This window comes from Ptiloglossa arizonensis, chromosome 4 (assembly GCF_051014685.1).
Source record: "Ptiloglossa arizonensis isolate GNS036 chromosome 4, iyPtiAriz1_principal, whole genome shotgun sequence".
Lineage (NCBI taxonomy): Eukaryota > Metazoa > Arthropoda > Insecta > Hymenoptera > Colletidae > Ptiloglossa > Ptiloglossa arizonensis.
The window spans coordinates 16,571,027-16,589,749 of record NC_135051.1 but is presented as its reverse complement, the minus strand read 5'-3'; the positions used below and the strand labels follow the sequence as shown (position 1 = coordinate 16,589,749).

The 18,723-nt window shown below is 39.6% G+C and overlaps 1 protein-coding gene across 4 annotated transcripts in view; it reads left to right on the top strand.

Annotated features, from left to right (window-relative positions):
* LOC143145921 (uncharacterized) overlaps window positions 1-18,723 on the top strand; it is an 827,424-nt gene that overhangs the window by 633,229 nt on the left and 175,472 nt on the right. For all 4 annotated transcript variants that reach the window (XM_076309758.1, XM_076309757.1, XM_076309759.1 and 1 more), the window contains one exon: window positions 7,335-7,638. In XM_076309758.1, coding sequence (XP_076165873.1) covers window positions 7,335-7,638 — 304 coding nt within the window. The remainder of the gene's footprint in view (window positions 1-7,334; window positions 7,639-18,723) is intronic.

Here is an 18,723-nt window from a genome sequence, read left to right as displayed (position 1 = left end):
CTTACACGGACTTAACCATCAGCAACCGTAAACACACTTACGCATAATTTCAAACATAAAATGTAAATATAAACCCCCGTGTAAATCTCAACTATTCACAAAAATTTATTTACACTTATCTTACACGGATCTAACCATCAGCAACTGTAAACACACTTACACATAATTTCAAACATAAAATGTAAATATAACCCACCGTGTAAATCTCAACTATTCACAAAAATTTATTTACACTTATCTTGCGCGAACTTAACCATCAGCAACCGTAAACACACTTACGCATAATTTCAAACATAAAATGTAAATATAACCCACCGTGTAAATCTTAACTATTCACAAAAATTTATTTACACTTATCTTACACGAACTTAACCATCAGCAACTGTAAACACACTTACACATAATTTCAAACACAAAATGTAAATATAAACCCCCGTGTAAATCTCAACTATTCACAAAAATTTATTTACACTTATCTTGCACGGACTTAACCATCAGCAACGGTAAACACACTTACGCATAATTTCAAACATAAAATGTAAATATAAACCACCGTGTAAATCTCAACTATTCACAAAAATTTATTTACACTTATCTTGCGCGGACCTAACTATCAGCAACCGTAAACACACTTACGCATAATTTCAAACATAAAATGTAAATATAACCCACCGTGTAAATCTTAACTATTCACAAAAATTTATTTACACTTATCTTACACGAACTTAACCATCAGCAACTGTAAACACACTTACACATAATTTCAAACACAAAATGTAAATATAAACCCCCGTGTAAATCTCAACTATTCACAAAAATTTATTTACACTTATCTTGCACGGACTTAACCATCAGCAACGGTAAACACACTTACGCATAATTTCAAACATAAAATGTAAATATAAACCACCGTGTAAATCTCAACTATTCACAAAAATTTATTTACACTTATCTTGCGCGGACCTAACTATCAGCAACCGTAAACACACTTACGCATAATTTCAAACACAAAATGTAAATATAAACCCCCGTGTAAATCTCAATTATTCACAAAAATTTATTTACACTTATCTTACACGGACTTAACCATCAGCAACCGTAAACACACTTACACATAATTTCAAACATAAAATGTAAATATAACCCACCGTGTAAATCTCAACTATTCACAAAAATTTATTTACACTTATCTTACACGGATCTAACCATCAGCAACTGTAAACACACTTACACATAATTTCAAACATAAAATGTAAATATAAACCCCCGTGTAAATCTCAACTATTCACAAAAATTTATTTACACTTATCTTACACGAACTTAACCATCAGCAACCGTAAACACACTTACACATAATTTCAAACACAAAATAGAAATATAAACCACCGTGTAAATCTCAACTATTCACAAAAATTTATTTACACTTATCTTGCGCGAACTTAACCATCAGCAACCGTAAACACACTTACGCATAATTTCAAACATAAAATGTAAATATAACCCACCGTGTAAATCTTAACTATTCACAAAAATTTATTTACACTTATCTTACACGAACTTAACCATCAGCAACTGTAAACACACTTACACATAATTTCAAACACAAAATGTAAATATAAACCCCCGTGTAAATCTCAACTATTCACAAAAATTTATTTACACTTATCTTACACGAACTTAACCATCAGCAACCGTAAACACACTTACACATAATTTCAAACACAAAATAGAAATATAAACCACCGTGTAAATCTCAACTATTCACTGAAGTTTATTCCCGCGTATTAAAACTGCGCGCAGACCTAACCATCAGCAGTCGATGTAACCGTAAACACAGCTACACATAATTCTAAACAGAAAAGGGAAGCAGTAACCACCCCGTAAATCTCGGTAGTTACTTATTCAGATTACGTCCACCCATCCACTGTTATTACTCGAAGGCGCGGGCAAATTACCAAATAAATCAAACGCTTTATCCCAGACTCCCTTAAAGTACCCTCACCCCGTTCCCTTTTCCTTTTCTTTTCCCTTTTTCACCTTTCGGCGATGGAAAACGCGACTCGCAGCTGGTCGATCGAGTCACGTGACGGTTCACCGCGTTCCGCAAGTGCGGCGGGACGACAAATCGGAAAGGAGACACGTTAAAAAGTCGAAGAAATTAGCTTTTACAAATTAAACCCTGTCTACTGTGCGTTCTCTCTACTAACAACTCGAACTTCTCCACGGGATAGAATTTAAGGGAATTCGTTCGTATATCGATGGACTATAAAACTTGGACCGATAGAGAGCAGACTCGCGACTGCTGGAAAATTTACCGGATACGATGTCCTCGGCGCTCCACTCCGTGGCTACTTCTTAGTACGATCCAAGGGAGGAATCCCTTCCTGGGAGGAAAGATACGGACGTGGACAATGTTCGAGACCTCGTTAAAGTTTCAGAATACGAGAGAAAGGGTGGCCGCCGGTTGCACGAGAGCCAGCAAGTTTCACGGAGGGAAACCTGGAATACGTTAATACGATGGTTTTCATCGGCGGTGCACAAGTGTATTCTTTCATATGCTTCCTCCTTTGCGCGTTGTCTCCGCCTGAACACGATAATTACGAGTGAAAATGTACTCTTTGTGGTTTTTCCAGCGACTCGCTCAAAGACAGCCGAGTCTTTCATTGGCGAGCTGCAGGGGTTCTTAGGGATCTCTTCTTCTGGAACTGGAATACCGTGTTTGATACTTGAGCAATTTCTTAACCTTCTCTGGTTGGTCAAAGTGTGCTCTATTGACTTCCACCGGATCTGGGTCAACGAATATCGGGACCATTTTTAATCCTCGATTTCGACGATTGTTTCTTTCGCGGATTCTTTAAACTGTACCTTCGATGTTTCAATTTCAACTGTTGCTCTTTCGCAGTGGACTAAATGGATGTTTTCGATTAAGGTAGTTTATCGAAAGAGATAGTTTCCAAAGAAAGATACTTGTAGTTTTGTAATAACTTATTGTTAAACTAAGTATAAATCTCCAAGTTAGAGTCTTGTAAATATTACTCATTTTTCATTTACAAACGATATATACATACGATATTTTCGAAAGAAAGATACTTGTACTTATTGTAATAACCTATTGGTTCTCTAATGTTAAACCAAGTATAAATCTCCAAGTTAGAGTCTTGTAAATATTACTCATTTTTCATTTACAAACGATATACACAGATTTATTCGACATACTTTCTCCTTACTTAAAAAAACAACCCATGCAAAACTAATCGATTACAAACAGAAGCTTTAATGTAACAAAAAAAGAGAAATAATCACATTTTCTGATATTTAAGACGAATTGTTACTTGTACAAAGTGTGCTCTTATAACGAATGGGAAACAAACTACCTAGATTCTTCGTCACTTCAGCAAACCCTGCCACGAACGATATTAAATTTGTAATTAATTCTATTAATACTCTCAGCTTACTATTTACATTAATTGCCACCTAGCAATGTTCCCTAGAACCTACAAACATTTTCCCTACCTTACAAGTACAGTCAAAAAACCTGGTTTAAATTTTCAAAATAAATCATCCCAAATTATCAATTAACAAATACTTCCAGATACACACCAAAAATCCCAAAATCTATTCTAAGATAAAATTTGTAATTAATTCTATCGATACCCTCAGCTTACTATTTACATTAATTGCCACCTAGCAATGTTCCCTACAACCTACAAACTTTTTCCTACCTTTCGAGTACAGTCAAAAAACCTTGCTTAAATTTTCAAAATAAATCATCCCAAATTATCAATTAACAAATACTTCCAGATACACACCAAGAATCCCAAAATCTATTCTAAGATAAAATTTGTAATTAATTCTATCGATACCCTCAGCTTACTATTTACATTAATTGCCATCTAGCAATGTTCCCTAGAACCTACAAACATTTTCCCTACCTTACAAGTACAGTCAAAAAACCTTGCTTAAATTTTCAAAATAAATCATCCTAAATTATCAATGAACAAATACTTCCAGATACACACCAAGAATCCCAAAATCTATTCTAAGATAAAATTTCCCAAAGAAGTCTCGTCGAATCGTCGATACCTATCCAAACACTACGCGTTTTAAAAATGTGCAGAATTAAAATTCTTAGCTTCGCGAGATTACCTCGAAATACAGGTCGATGCTCCTATGCCATCAAACACGGGCAAACTTCATTTACTCGAGCACAAATATGACATTGCAGAGCGACGAGGAGAGTAGATACCCATCGATATCAATATTTAACCGACCCAGGAGATAATCTTCCCCAGTGTCGTTTCTCTTTTGATCTTCATCGACGTACCAATACTCCCTGGTAAATGTTTGCCGAGAGAAATCGATGGAGGACCGCGTCGATGGCTGGAATCGAAGTAACGTCGCTCGTGTTATAGCCCGTCAATTTACAGACCCACTTACGGCCTGTTTTATCCACGCTAAATCTCGGATCTCGATTATAGTTACGGCTATAGACGACGACGACGACGTTCGCGCTTAACGATGTCGTTTCCACCGTGTAACTCATTGCCGGATTAATGCAATTACTGGCTAGGGCAACGGGAGGAGATCAACGTATCAGACACTTCTTAAGGGCAATAAAGGTACCCTTCTTATTCGTCGGTTAGACCGCATCGCCAACTTGTTGCACTTTCCGCTCGTCTGTGCTCCCTTTCCACTTCTTTCTTCCTGTCTCGTCCGTGGGGTTTCGTGGCAATGTCGTGAAAATGGCACGCAGCGCGCGATAATAGTTAACTTGGCCACGCTTGATGAACGTTTACGACCCCGGTCGCACTTTTATCCCGCGTCTGTTCCGAAGAGAGTGCCACTAGTACATTCAGATGACTCTTTTAGATTTGAAAATACGGGGTATTGTACAGGACGGAATTCCGAAGGTTTTCAAAGGACTCTGCCAGACTTAGTTTTCATTTCACGGGCACAGTTCCCTCGAGTTGTGAACTTCGACTATCGGTATTTTTTATTCCTTTGCACGGATTTCGGTGCGTTCGAATGTTTCTCTTGCGTTCGAAGAGACTGGAAACCGTGCAAGACAGAAGTCCATTCTTGTTTTTCTTCCATGAACAATTTTCTAGAGTTATCGACCTCAAGTATTAGTATTTTTGACGGATCTGCGTACGTTTAGACGCTTCTTTGATAATTTAAGAAATAGAAAATTGTTTAACACAGTATTCAAACAATTTGAAAGGGTTCTGCTCGATTTATTTCTTTTTTTTCAAGAACAGTCTCCTCGAGTTATCAGCTTCAATTAAGTTTCTAAGTAAGGAGAAAGCATGTCGTATAAATCTGTGTATATCGTTTGTAAATGAAAATTGAATAATATTTACAAGATTCTAACTTGAGATTTATGCTTGGTTTAACGTTACAGAGGCAATAAGTTATTACAATAAGTAAATAGAGTACAGAGCTGTTCTAAACTGTAAATGATAAGTGTTTTCGGTCGTGATAAAATAGATGGGTCACTATAGTGGTTTCAATAGATTTATCACCATTAATAGGCTCGATATCAAAGTCAAAACGCTATGATAAATGACTGATACAACAACGAAGTGGCTCTTTTATGATCCCTATTGATGAAGAACGTAGACCACTTTGATATGCTAATATATATATCATAAGAAAAACTAAAGGGTTATACCTTTGAACGCTCTCAGAAATTAAGTGTTCATCTTCGTGGAACACACGAGACTCGTCAAAGCAGGTCTACGAGCCCGTTAAGTGTACGTTTCGCCCCGTCGATGGCATTACATTGGATATCGAGCAAATGGGGTGGAGAGAAGTCTTTAGCCATGGAAACGGCCGTAAGGCTGTCACGTTGGGGATGAGCTTAGATGTGCCTCGCAGATAGGACGTGGAACGTGCTTGTTGTTGTACGGGATTTCCGGACTCGAGGAGATCCTCTATATAGATAGCAACATAATTGGGTCGGCATCATTTTCTGTGTTTGACGCGGTGGGATTATGCGATCTGGTTTTCGCGCGTTTTTCGTCTCCTTAAAGAAAGATGGCGTAATGTTGCACAGTTGCAAGCTTGAGAAAGAAAGCTTCTTTCAGTTACATACAAACTTGACCTGTTAACTTATTAGTTTATGGAGAATTTTCATTATTATGAAAATTATTATTTCAATGTATATGAAATTGTCATTTCCATTTTGAATTTTTGGAGGATCAGTTTTTTTTAATGTGTCGATGTAATTGTGATCAGGTTTTGCGTAATTAAAATTCAGATAAATGTTGAAAGGAAATATTGAAGTATACTTCCAGTTGTACACTAACTTAACTCATTGACCCATTAGTGTATGGAAAATTTTTTAATTCTTCAGGAATCTTTTTTTTAATATGATGATGCCATTGTGTTCCTGAGAAACTGTAAAATTCCTCGGAAAGTATTCTACGTTACAATAGTGTTTTTAAATATTGTTTTTATATGATAAGATTACTATAACTGTCCTATTTTTATTTAAAAAATCAACGAAAACATAGACGCAACCTTTTTGCTACAATCTTGTTAAAAGGTTGACGTTCATTCTTCAAGCGCGTATTAAAAAATTCTTTGATAGAAAGGAAAAATAATTTTTGTATGAAAAGAAATCTTTTTTACCAAAGTTGTGAAACAATAAATTACCAACGTCAGATAAAAGTAGTTGGGAATATTCCTGATTAGGAAAATCTAGTAAATTGTTCCTGTAATATTTTTATATTCATAATATATATCATAAGAAAAACAGAACTGAACTCGATTCAGGTCCAAGCTCGGTAAATTGTTAAGAATGAAAACGAGATAAGCGTAATTCGTTCAACGTAAATTATTTTCAACGTTTCGACCGTACGTATAACATATAACCCTCCTAAGAAAGAAACAATATACAAATAAATACATACAGATATCCATAACCAATTCTTTCAAAAATGATATTCGTATCGGTCAATAAAAGACCCTAATACAAGATAAATACCACGAGTAACAATCACAGATATCCATCAAAATTAAAACATCGACCAAGAAACCGAATCGTAAAAAATTATTACAGAAACATAAATTAAGTAAATTCACCGTCACGGTACGACTACAATCAGCGATATTAAAACTAAATTTTATCATTTTACGCAAGTTCTAAAATTACTTATATGGAGTAGAAAATGATATGCATAAAATTAGCGTCAGCCCTGTTGTAATGGTTGAAATTTCTCGATAAAAAAAAGAACGAACGACGGTGGTGTTAAATTCAGCGAAGATTATTAAATTCGACGCTGTTATTAAATGAAGTCATCGGGGTAAAATCAGAGGCGTGTTTGTTCCAGGAACGGGCACATGCTGACGCATCGGAACAAGAAGCCATACGAGTGCAAAGCGGAAGGATGTGGCAAGTCGTACTGCGACGCGAGGAGTCTCAGGAGGCACACGGAAAACCATCATGCCGGTAGCAAGGTGAACGAGAGCGTTAGTCCTAGCAGTCCCACGACCGGGCCTCATACTCCCAATACACCAGGAAGCAATCCAAGTACGCCTAGCACGCCGGGCGCAACATCCACACCGAATGGCCACGGACATCCGGCCTTGAAGCAACTGCTCGCCACGGAACCCACGCAGGCGCAGCAGCAAAAGGTAAGTTTTGGAGGATCAGTTTTTTTTAATACGTCGATGTTACTATGATCAGGTTTCGCGTAATCGAAACTCAGGTAAATGTTGAGAGGATATATTCAAGTATACTTCCAGCTGTACACTAACTTGACCCATTGACCCATTGGTGTATGGAAAATTGTTTAATTCTTCAGGAATCTTTTTTTTATATTTTGTAACTTCCTTGGAGCTGAAAGTGTGTTCTTCGAGTCGAAATGTACCATTTGAAAGCTTTTCGCGAGAGGAGGGTTTTCGTCGAGCTTTATTTTTATGTTTGCGTGTCGTACTCGCAGGAGTCGTTTAGTATATTAGTTGGTACCAAAATTTCTTTTCGTTTGATTTCGAAACAAGTGGAATCTTCTATGAACGATAACATCGTTGATTTGTACAGTGTGGGATGGAATTCGTAACACAACCAAGAAGATTACTACGTGGAGAAATACGTTGACAAAAGAATTCGGTTTAACTGTTTGGGACTTATTATGTCTCTGGGACTCTGAGAAATGTTTTCGAGAAAATCGACTTTGAAGTTTGTTCAGCTTTGTAAACGATTTAGTTGCGTGTCCTTCCACCGCAGGTGTGTCTGTCTGAGATAGTATTTACAAACATTGACTATGATGGAAACGTTCGATTTAGTAGATAGTTTGGTTTACGAGAGAAGTCATGGATTATCAGACTGTGTCGTAAGTTAGTTTTTTTTTAATTGTCTCTATTAGTCGTCGTCAAGAAACGGTAGCAACAAGGATATTTTCAACGATACTTGTAATAGATTGAATTAATATTAATAGATTAAAGTATTAATAAGGAACAAAAGGATAATTCGTGTTACAAACAGGTTAAGGTGCACGCTCGAAAAATATTCGCCGCTCGAAGAAAGTTTTTTATAATTGCTAGATCCATTTAAAAGGAGGTAAGATTTTCCCAAGCACGAGACCATGTCACCTCTAGAACACATCCACCCTGGTAATTTGATCCAAAAGCTTGCCCACGGTTCAGTCGATATGTCGTGACACCGTTTTCTCGAAATTGCCCTGATATTGGTTCGTCTGAGATAGGTTTAAAGGCTTACAGCGCAACCTGCCGGATGAGTCAACGCGGATCTAAAGATCCAGCAACGTAAGAGGATTACGTGGATCTTTGGCGATCGTCAAGTATGTTACGCGACCTCTCTAACTGTGCCCCTCATTAATTTTTATATGTCATTCGCAGTCTTCAATTTGTCGTACTCCCAATCGGGAGCGGCTCGATAACAGGATTCTGGGAATTATACTTGTTCCCGTGCACAGTACCTTGGAGGATTACGGTTATTGCTGGTAATTCTTTAATAACCTCGTTTCGGATGCCCCACGATTGATCCGCTTCGGATAATTATCGGAACGTCGCGAGATTGGGGATAATATTAGAAAATGTTCTCCGTAGTTTCAGCGAGTTAAGTATAATACTTACTTTCCTAACGGAGAGATGCATCTCGCCATTTCGAGCCGTGTCTCCGGTGCAGTTCGATTGCACGAAATCGATCTTATTCTCGAGTTGCATACATCGACCTTCCCGGAATAGCAAATTCGACACCGTTTCACTTATCTCTATTTTTACTTTTCCTTTATACTTGAGAACTCGTGTAGAATAAAGTATAAATTTCTAAATTTGTAGAATTTTATCGTAACAATATGCTACCATTTAATGTTAAATTTCTGGGTTAGTTATTGGATAATTATTTCTCGTTCCTGGAAATCTTACGCTTTCGATATTTTTTTATTTTTTGTTACATTCTGTTGCTTCCTCGGCGATCAGTTATTTGAAGAATAATTGGTTAAATCTTTCAGAATATACGTTATTAATAATTAAATTTGACTTTTACGATTTAGACTTTTGAAGGAGTTTCAAAAATATAAATGAAACTTTGAGTTTGAGTAGATTTGAATGATAATTATCCAACGACTGTTACCAGAAGTAATTAAACTTTCGTGAATCTATATATTCATACTATTCGTAATAATTGCAACATGTATTCGATGTTAGGTCTATATAATAAGTGCGACGCGACACCTTCGTTTTTGATCGCGTAGTTACCTGTACCATTATAGCAAGTGTCTAATAACTGACATTTAATACTGTCGTTAACGTAACGTCATCGTTAACTACCGATGTTCGAATTTCAACAAACTCTTACTAGTGCCACAGTTTGCCGGTTGTTTACCAACCAAGTCTACTGTTGGTAGTCCTGGCTAGTGTATAGTGCTGGAAACGATGGTTGATTAATACCATCTGTTTCTATTGCGTTAATAATAGCTCGCAATATCAACACTATGTTTGTCGAGGATGCTGTATTACTGCATTCTTGACAATTATGCGCGCTAGTTGTTTGCATTGCATTGTTAACGTATCGTGCAAAATAATACCGTGTCACTTAACAATGTCACGATTAAATTCTCCTATCGGTATCACCGGGGTTATACGTACAGGGGCAAAGGTTTAAACGAGGCAGAAATTTATCAGTGAAAATCGAGTTTATAAACAAACAATTTTCGAATATTTCGAGATTTTATAACCACTTTAGAATGAAATATTTTCATGAAACCGACGGAACAAATATCGTTTACATTCTGTTCCGCTGATTATAAAATTGAAGCAAAAATAACGAATAACTGCTTCTGGTATTTTTATATCAAATATATTATATTTGTCTATTATAATGTAACAGTACGTGTCGTGTATCGTTAAATCCATCGTTCTTAACCTGACAAAGTGTCACCAGATATATACACCAATTTCGCTTTAAGAAATCGAGTGTTAACTTTCAAGAAGAAAGAATAAACAACACCAAAGAAAATTTTCCCTTTTCCGCATTGTTTTTCTGCATCGATAGAAAGATAAATATAACGTCTACCCTATCAGATTCTATCATCCAAAAGGTACAGAAGATCGTGAACCTTTGTCTCACAAAATCAGTACTTTGGACCTCCTCTCAACCATCACCTATCTAGTACACCGTGTACTCGATCTTTCGTAAGATACGAGAAAGTAAACCGGATCAATCCACCCAAATATAAAAACAACTCAAATTTTCATTCCCTGAACGCGCAAAACTCCTCCACGAAGAACACGTACTACAGGTAGCTGAAAAATAAACCCGTGAAAGAGACAAACACTCGTACAAGGTCAGACGTTTCTATCAAAAAAAAAAAAACAACCGAGAAAAATGGCGCCAACGGTCCACGTTCCTCGCACACGAACCCCATTAACCCCCTCGATTTCTCGTCCGTGACTTTCAGCCGGGCTCCAGTCACAGTGCAAGAGCGTGACTCGTCCGAAACCTTCGTAAGGACTATTCCCTTGCATACGTTACAAAGACAAGCCGAATCTGAACATATCGCGCGTATACCATCGCGTTTCGATTCGTCTTTCGCGTTCCCACGAGCACGATCCAGCCTATCCACCCTCGACCAACAATTATCGGTTCCGAATTGACGCAATCAGGAGTCTCCGTCGCCTGGAAACGAAGCGGTAGCCCGACCGTGAACCGCAATATTCAGCCCCATCCCACCGATCGGGCTCCACTCGTTACATCCGTGCTCGGCTCGAAACTGCCTGGCCAGAAACGACGCGATTTCGTCGCAGCCGCTGCTCCCCCCACCACACTACCGCTGGATCGGTCGCGCGACCTGTTAGAGGGACTTTATTGGTCGCGAGCGTGAACGACGGGCACACGAGTCCGTTCTCGGACGACGAAGCGGCGCGAGGAGAAAACGGACCCCCTTCTCTCGCGTTGAATAGGAGGAATCGCGGTGGAGGGGGCGGGGCGCGAGGGTGGGGGAGTGGCGAGCTCGCGTCCACCCTTCTTCGTCTCGCTCGGATCAGCCGGGCTGGCTACGGGCGGCTGGTGGAAATTAGTTCTCGGCTGTAGAGCACGGAATTATTGCTGCTTTCAAAGTCGAAAGCTCGAGGCTCCACCGGCACCGCCGCGCTTGCATCTGGGGTTCCAGGCCCGTGGAGGGAACACAAAGAAAAAGAAAAGGAGGAGGCGAGGGACGGACAGCGACGAGGACGGTGAGAGAGTGTGCCAACGAGCGAGACCGGCGAATCATGGATCGCGGAGGGGGTACACGGGACGAGGACGAGAAGAGAGAGGGTAGTTAAACCGAGACTACAAATCTACGATATTGAGTTAGAAGTAAGGCGAACCCTTGAAGCGGGGCTAATAAAATTTGATGACCGGGAACTTCGTAATGAGAACGAGACGCGGAAAGAGAGGTGGAGCCGACTGATGATAGTTCGGTCGGGGTGGGGGCGCAAGGGGGTGGCACAGGTCGAACCAACCGACTATGAAAACTTCTCAGACGCAACGACCTCGTGATTTATGATGTTTCAGGGAGGTCCCGAGCCCCTTGGACTCCGCGCGCCCGCCGATTACCGAGTTTTTCACCCCTGAGCAGGTGCCTCGTTGTAGTCGTTTCGGGTTGTTTTCAGAAATCGGCTGTGCTTAAGTGGTTTGTTCTTTTAATTTGTACGAGGGAAAAATAGGATTCTGGTTGTTGCCACGGTGTGGAGTAACTCGAGCGAAAATTTAAGACGCGTTGGGAAATTATTGCACGGTAAGGGAGTTGTTCGGGGCATCGAGTATAAAAGGCGCGATATCTCGCTCGGTTTTTATTTTACGGCAATGGGGCAGAGAACGGATTTTGTTGAAAATTATATTTGGCAACTTTTTCGTTCTGTGTGATTTTTCGATAGACTCGATAATAACCGTGATAGAAAATATAATTTTGTGCGGATGTTATCGCGAGAAGCTTGCCACGTATATACCTTAACTTTGGGGTTAACATTAGGGTAACTTGATTTGAAATATTCGTCGGGAAATTTTCACCTTGTGAGAAATTGATATAAAATGCACGACAGAAGTTGCAAATTTTAATTTAAAAAGGTGTTCAGAATCAACAGTGATCAGAAAGATATATCGTAAAATGTTGTACACCAAAAAATGCTAAAGTGGTTGTTTGCCATCGTATAAAAGACATTGTCTCCTTGGGCTACGATCTCTAAGGAGCAATTTTCTCTAAAGAGCAAATTTATATTGAGCCGGTGTTCCCAATTAGCATTTAAAATTACACGAGAGCCATTCTGCTGTTTTGCACCTGGAGTCTGCGTTTCAACCAGATTTCGAACTATGAACAGGAGGAGTTACTTTTTCCAGAATTTCTAAAAAGAGCTCGTTGCTCATTTTATTTGTTCGAGCACAATGGCAGGTACAAATGCTGAGCGGCTGACGCGCGAAGTGGGAAAATATTACCAGAGCTGCAAAGGTTTCTCTTTAAACACAGCGCGCTGGGTACCAAGGAAAAGGTCAGTTTATGCACCGTGAATGTACCAACGTAAAAATGTTAAACTGTCCTTATTAAAAGTCCCCCGTGACGCTCCTGAGAATACTAACTGCGACTACTTTCGCGAGCGAGTGTTTTGTCACACGTAAAATGAGAGGAATGTTTTTACGAGGTATTTAATACACCAGACTTTTCTAATTAAAATTACGCAAAGTATAAAGTATCGAGAACGAAAGATCCTGAGTAATTTAAATCTAGAAGCTGAAATTTACGAACACACTCAACGTAAAGGAAAGAATATTTTCCACCGACCGAACTAAGTTCAACTATACAAAATTGACAAACGATATACAATGTCTTTGTTAATTCAAACCAGTTGTAAAATTAACTACTAAATTTACCAACACAAAGTGAGAATTATATATCACCACAGAATTTACCACACATAAATTATTCATTTCCAATATTTTACAATAAACATGAATTTCACAAAATCGTTATCGATTCAAGTCACAAGACTGAGTATTAACTTCACCAACACGACTGCAATGAGAATTTCATATTACTTCATAAATTCACTCCAAACAATGAATCTATTATTCAAGTATTTCATTTTGAGCCAACTTTCGAGATTCAAATCCAAACGTTACAGCCTCTGTTTATTTACCAAAAAAAAATCGAAACAAACCTTGAAGTTACTTTCTTCGAGAATTTTTCCAACGACGCGATATCCGAGCTTCGGATCGAAAACATCGCGACGAGATTCGTTAATTAATTGGAAGCAGGTGCGAGGTGGCGCGTGAATGTGATATATGCCACGTACCCAGGTGACGAGCGCTCGTCGCGCGAATCCACTCGAAGGTGGTGGAAGGATGAGACCGTGGTAGGAGATGTCGAAGTGATTCGACATCAAAAGGCGTTTGTCGGTCGTTCAACCAGGGCCTCTGATTGCGCCGTAAAGGCGGCGTGTCTTAGAAATCACGGTTATCGCGGCAGAAAATCACTTTCTTGCTCGTGGAAGCGTGCGCGCCCGACAAAGCGACGATGGGGCAAGGTGCACCATAAAGGAAAGGGCGCGTCACACCCTCAGGATGCGACGTTCGTAGATACATTGTCTATGGCGTTGATCGTTTCTCCTGCTGGTCAGCCTCTCGGATAATTTTGTAATATCTTAAACCGATGACAATTTTTTCTTCAATTTTTCTTTTTTTCATTTTTCTTTTTTTTTTGCACGTCGTTCAGAGAGATAATCGACAATGGAACGACCGAAATATAACGTTTGACTCTTAATCCTTTCCAGAACGATGGCCACGCGATGAGATTACCTTTTGAAGCTTGATTAATGGCTCGTTGTACGCAGACTCGTGCAACTTTTTCATTCGCCTTTATAGAACCACACAGAAACTTGTATTTCAGTATCAATGTTGTCTTCGACGCGGGCTCGATTACGTTGCAGGTGTTGTTGCAAATTTCGTTTGTGTTCTCAACATTGTTCGTTGTTATTCATCTTCCCTTGGTGTATTTGCAATAGAATTTAAAGGAATACGTAGATGCGTTCAAATATGTTTTTCTTTCGAGTGTATATAATAAATATTCAACAATCGATTTTAGGTAAATTTTAATACAATGTGACTAAATTTTGTGCCCGGTAGAAAATTGAAAATTTAATAAACTGATTTCAAGGACGATCGGTGCGAAGAATAAATAGAACGTAAAATTTCATTCAAATCTCTAAATATTTTATAAATTTCAAGGACGATCGGTGTGAAGAATAAACAGAACTTAAAATTTCATTCAAATCTCTAAATATTTGATAAATTTCTACATTTCTCGTAACCTGTTATTAATTTTTGACACCGGTACCGGACAAAATGTACAATATTTTTCGAAACATTGTATCGCATTTGATACGCATCGTAAGATTGCGCAACTTAAAAAATTGTTCGAATATTTTCAAGGGATACCCGATAGAAATTCGAACGTTTAATTTCGAGTCGCATACCACGTTCCGTTCCGTTCCGTTCCGTTCCGTTCGCTCGTGGTATATTTGTGATAAAACTACGTTTTCGAGGCCCATGTAAATACGAAACGCGGCAGTCCTGGGAATAAAATATTTGCAAATTTCCGGAATTTTTTTCACCGCGTGCCCGAGTCGCGTTAGAAATTGCGGTGTAACGATGCACCGGAGCGCACCACTGCGCCCAGTTCACAGAATTGATTTGCAAATTAAGAATACCATCGACTTTGTGCGTGTACGCATTCTTCGTTCGGCCATGATTAAGGACAATTCGTGGAATTCGCGCGATTCGCTCGATTCGAGCTAATTACTGGAACTGAAATTCCATCGGTACTCGGACCTCTGCCGTGAAAATATTTAATATTTTATCACGGACCTGTGCACTTGGGGCTCAATTTTAATCATATTAAACTCGAAGCATCCGGCTCTTTCAGCGGCGGTAATATTGACAAAGAGTTCCGGAATTTCATATAACACGGCCGCGTGTTCTCATGGAAATTCATTCTCAGAGTTTGCGAATCGCTGTCGCGTCATAGAATTGAATTCCATCGGCGTCCATGTAAATATGTTTGCACGAACGTCACTGAACACTCATTAGCTAACTGTCCATCAACGAATGATTTTTTTTTTTCGCCCATCTTCGAACGATTGTTTCTTTCTTCTTCTTTTTTTCATTTTTGTATAGCACCGTAACGAGATTCTTCGTGTTCATGTCCCGTAAAATCTGTAGAATTTGCGAGGATATGGCGAATCGCGTTTACACTCCCGTGAAATTTAAATTAACGTTTGCTCCTTTTCTACCGATACTTCGGTACGAGCGTAAATTTTTCTCCTCGCTGTTTTTGGTACCTCGCGCGTATTTCTGTAATTTGAAATTTTAATAAACTCTCACGACAATTGGGAAATTGAAATCTTTTCCGTTGAATAAACGGATAAGTAAATATTTACAATTTCCTGTAGTTCGGAAAAGCCGAAATCGAGGTCTCGGTTAAGCCCTACTTGTTGAATTTAAAAGCTGCACCTTCATATATGGAATAATAATCTGTATTTATTTGTTTCCAATTATTGAACGAAACACAGTCGTGTTTACCAGTTAGGGTGACACTTTTGACACAGCTACGGAATGAAATTTACAATTCATTTTCTATTACACTAAATTATATTTAGAGAATCGTACAATATTTTTATTATATAAGTAGACGAATTATAAAAATTTCCAGTTCGATAAATTCCCCTAGAAAAATCTTGAATGTTGTTTACAAATAATTACCAATTGTTCTTTGCATGTACAATTTTTAACTGCCTTGCCAACCTAGTAGAAAATTCTTCACTATCTTGCATTGTATTTCGCAATACAAATCGCACACTAAACACCAGTACTGTAACTCCAATGACCCTTTCATTATACTTAAATTACAAGCACTAACTCTTACAAATTTCTCGAGAAACGAAATAAATAACACACCCAACCGAAACTAAATATCCACCACTTTAAGAAACAAACGAAACCTCTGTATATATTTCCCTCCAAAAGTAAAACACCACAATAAGAAACATAAAAAATCTCCTACGAAACAACATCAAAAACACGTTTCATTGCCTGGTACATTCTTCGAGCACTCCCAATAAAAACTCACCAAATTCCGTGTAAAATATTTCGTCGAAACGTTATTTAATATCGAAGTTCAATTTCGCTGGAAATTGACCAGAACAGTGCACAAGGGTACAGCGGTAGTTCCACTCGGCTGAGATACTCACGATGGTAATCACCGTTTCGTAGATTCGTTCCGCATGCAGTTGGCTGGGAATTATCTTCTTAGCGTGGAGACATCGTAAACTGGGTCGAACGAAAGGGGAGCTCGACCTAGCGAGCGCCTCTCGGCTTGAAAATCCCGATCGAAATCGGAATCGTAGCCTCGAGAAGTGGTCGGTTTAGCCGGAGCGCCCCGAAGTTTGCAAATTACGTTCGACCGTGTTTGGACTCTAGCAGCGTTGTCGGCCGACGTCCGTGCACGCGTGTCCTTTCACGGGATTCGGTGGTGCACGGACACTGGGATCCCGGCACTGGAGTCAATCGCTGCACGGAATTCATGCTCACCGAAGTTAACGCGCAATCGGGCTTGTCTTTTGTGCGCACCACGGAGTAATTAAAGGATCAATTACCACGCGCGTGGGGCACGCGAGGAGCTATCGATACGACGAAACTCGTTCGAATATGTACGAAATATACGGCACGGAGAGGTTTGTCCGCAGCGAGAGAAACTTGGAGGAAAAATAATACGGGCGAACGAGGTAATTGTTGGCTAGTTGGTGCATGAAACATGGAGGCAGGGGACGGTTCCTTCGCTAAGATTATTCATATGTATTTCGTATCCCGCTAACGGAAACATTCTCAATATTTGCTGGGTACACCCAAGGGACAATTGTATCTCTGTTTATTGGACTTAGCGAGGCTTTGTGTTTTCACTCGTGGACCTCAAATATCGCCGGTTTCCTATTTCTCTTCGTGACCGCCTCGGAGTTACACTGCCTGGATAATTGGGTGAAAGTTTCTCGGGGTAATTGTTAACCAAGCGAGAAATTGTACAAAGTTTGAAAAGTCTAGTATTTTCCAATTCTTTACTCAATCGTAATAATTGTTATTACGCAGAATTTGTCGGTATTCTATTATAAAAGATACAATAATTGCTTTGTTCCACTGTGTAAGAATTACCTCACCAACTTTGTAGGTTGGGATAGATATTCGTGAGGTTTGTAAACAATGTTCATCGAGTACATCGTTCGTTGTCGATGCGTAAGATATTTTTCAATAAGTGGACAATATTTCAGGGATGGTTTCAGAAACTGAGAACAATGAAAAAAGTTTGTACCAGCGTATGTTCCAATTGAATGGTTAATATTCTGGGTCTGTGCCTACGCCAATGCGTTCCAGTCATCCCTCGTTATCGCTGTCGACTCGCTCTGTTGCCTTTCCACGATCTTCGTCGATAGATTTGCATATGCAATCGCCTTGGCCGATAATTCGAGTCGAAACGACTGATTCCTCGACAACTTACGACCTCTGCTGCTCGAACTCTCGACATTGATTTCCTCAGGAACAAAGCCATCGAACTTTTTTATTCCACACTTTCGATTCACTTTCTCACATAGAAAGACTCTCGTACGGTCGTTCCTACTACCCAGTGTACTCGATATAATCGACCCATTTCACGATCCAGAACAATAAACAGAATCCTCATCAATATCCAAGATCGCTACGAACAGACTCTCCTTGGAAATATTTACAAACTCCCGAGCTACGATGGCTCGTGCAAGTTACGAAAAAGGAGCCCGAACAAGCAGTCCGCGAATTCACACTCGATCGCGTGAGATTCAATTTTCCCGGGCACAAAGGGACGAGTTTCTCCGCGACTTCGTCGACGATGAGTTCCCGACGAGGTATCCCGACTTCTTTAAGTCGCATAATCACGATCGGCGCGGGCGTCGTTGTCGATTAATCCACCGTAATTCCAGCGGTCCTCGTCATCGAATTTTCTCCGATTTCCAAGCGAAATTGTCGCCCGCGTTTCCGTTACACCCTTGGATATATCGTATCTCCGCGCCGCCATCTTAACGGAATTACCACGTAATGGCGTTCTCTTCGCGGGGCGCTTCTCGCAGACCACCCCGTCGTCGGGTTTGATCTCTATCCTCGTTTTTCCACGGGTCGATCGAAACGGACGATTGCCACAGTAA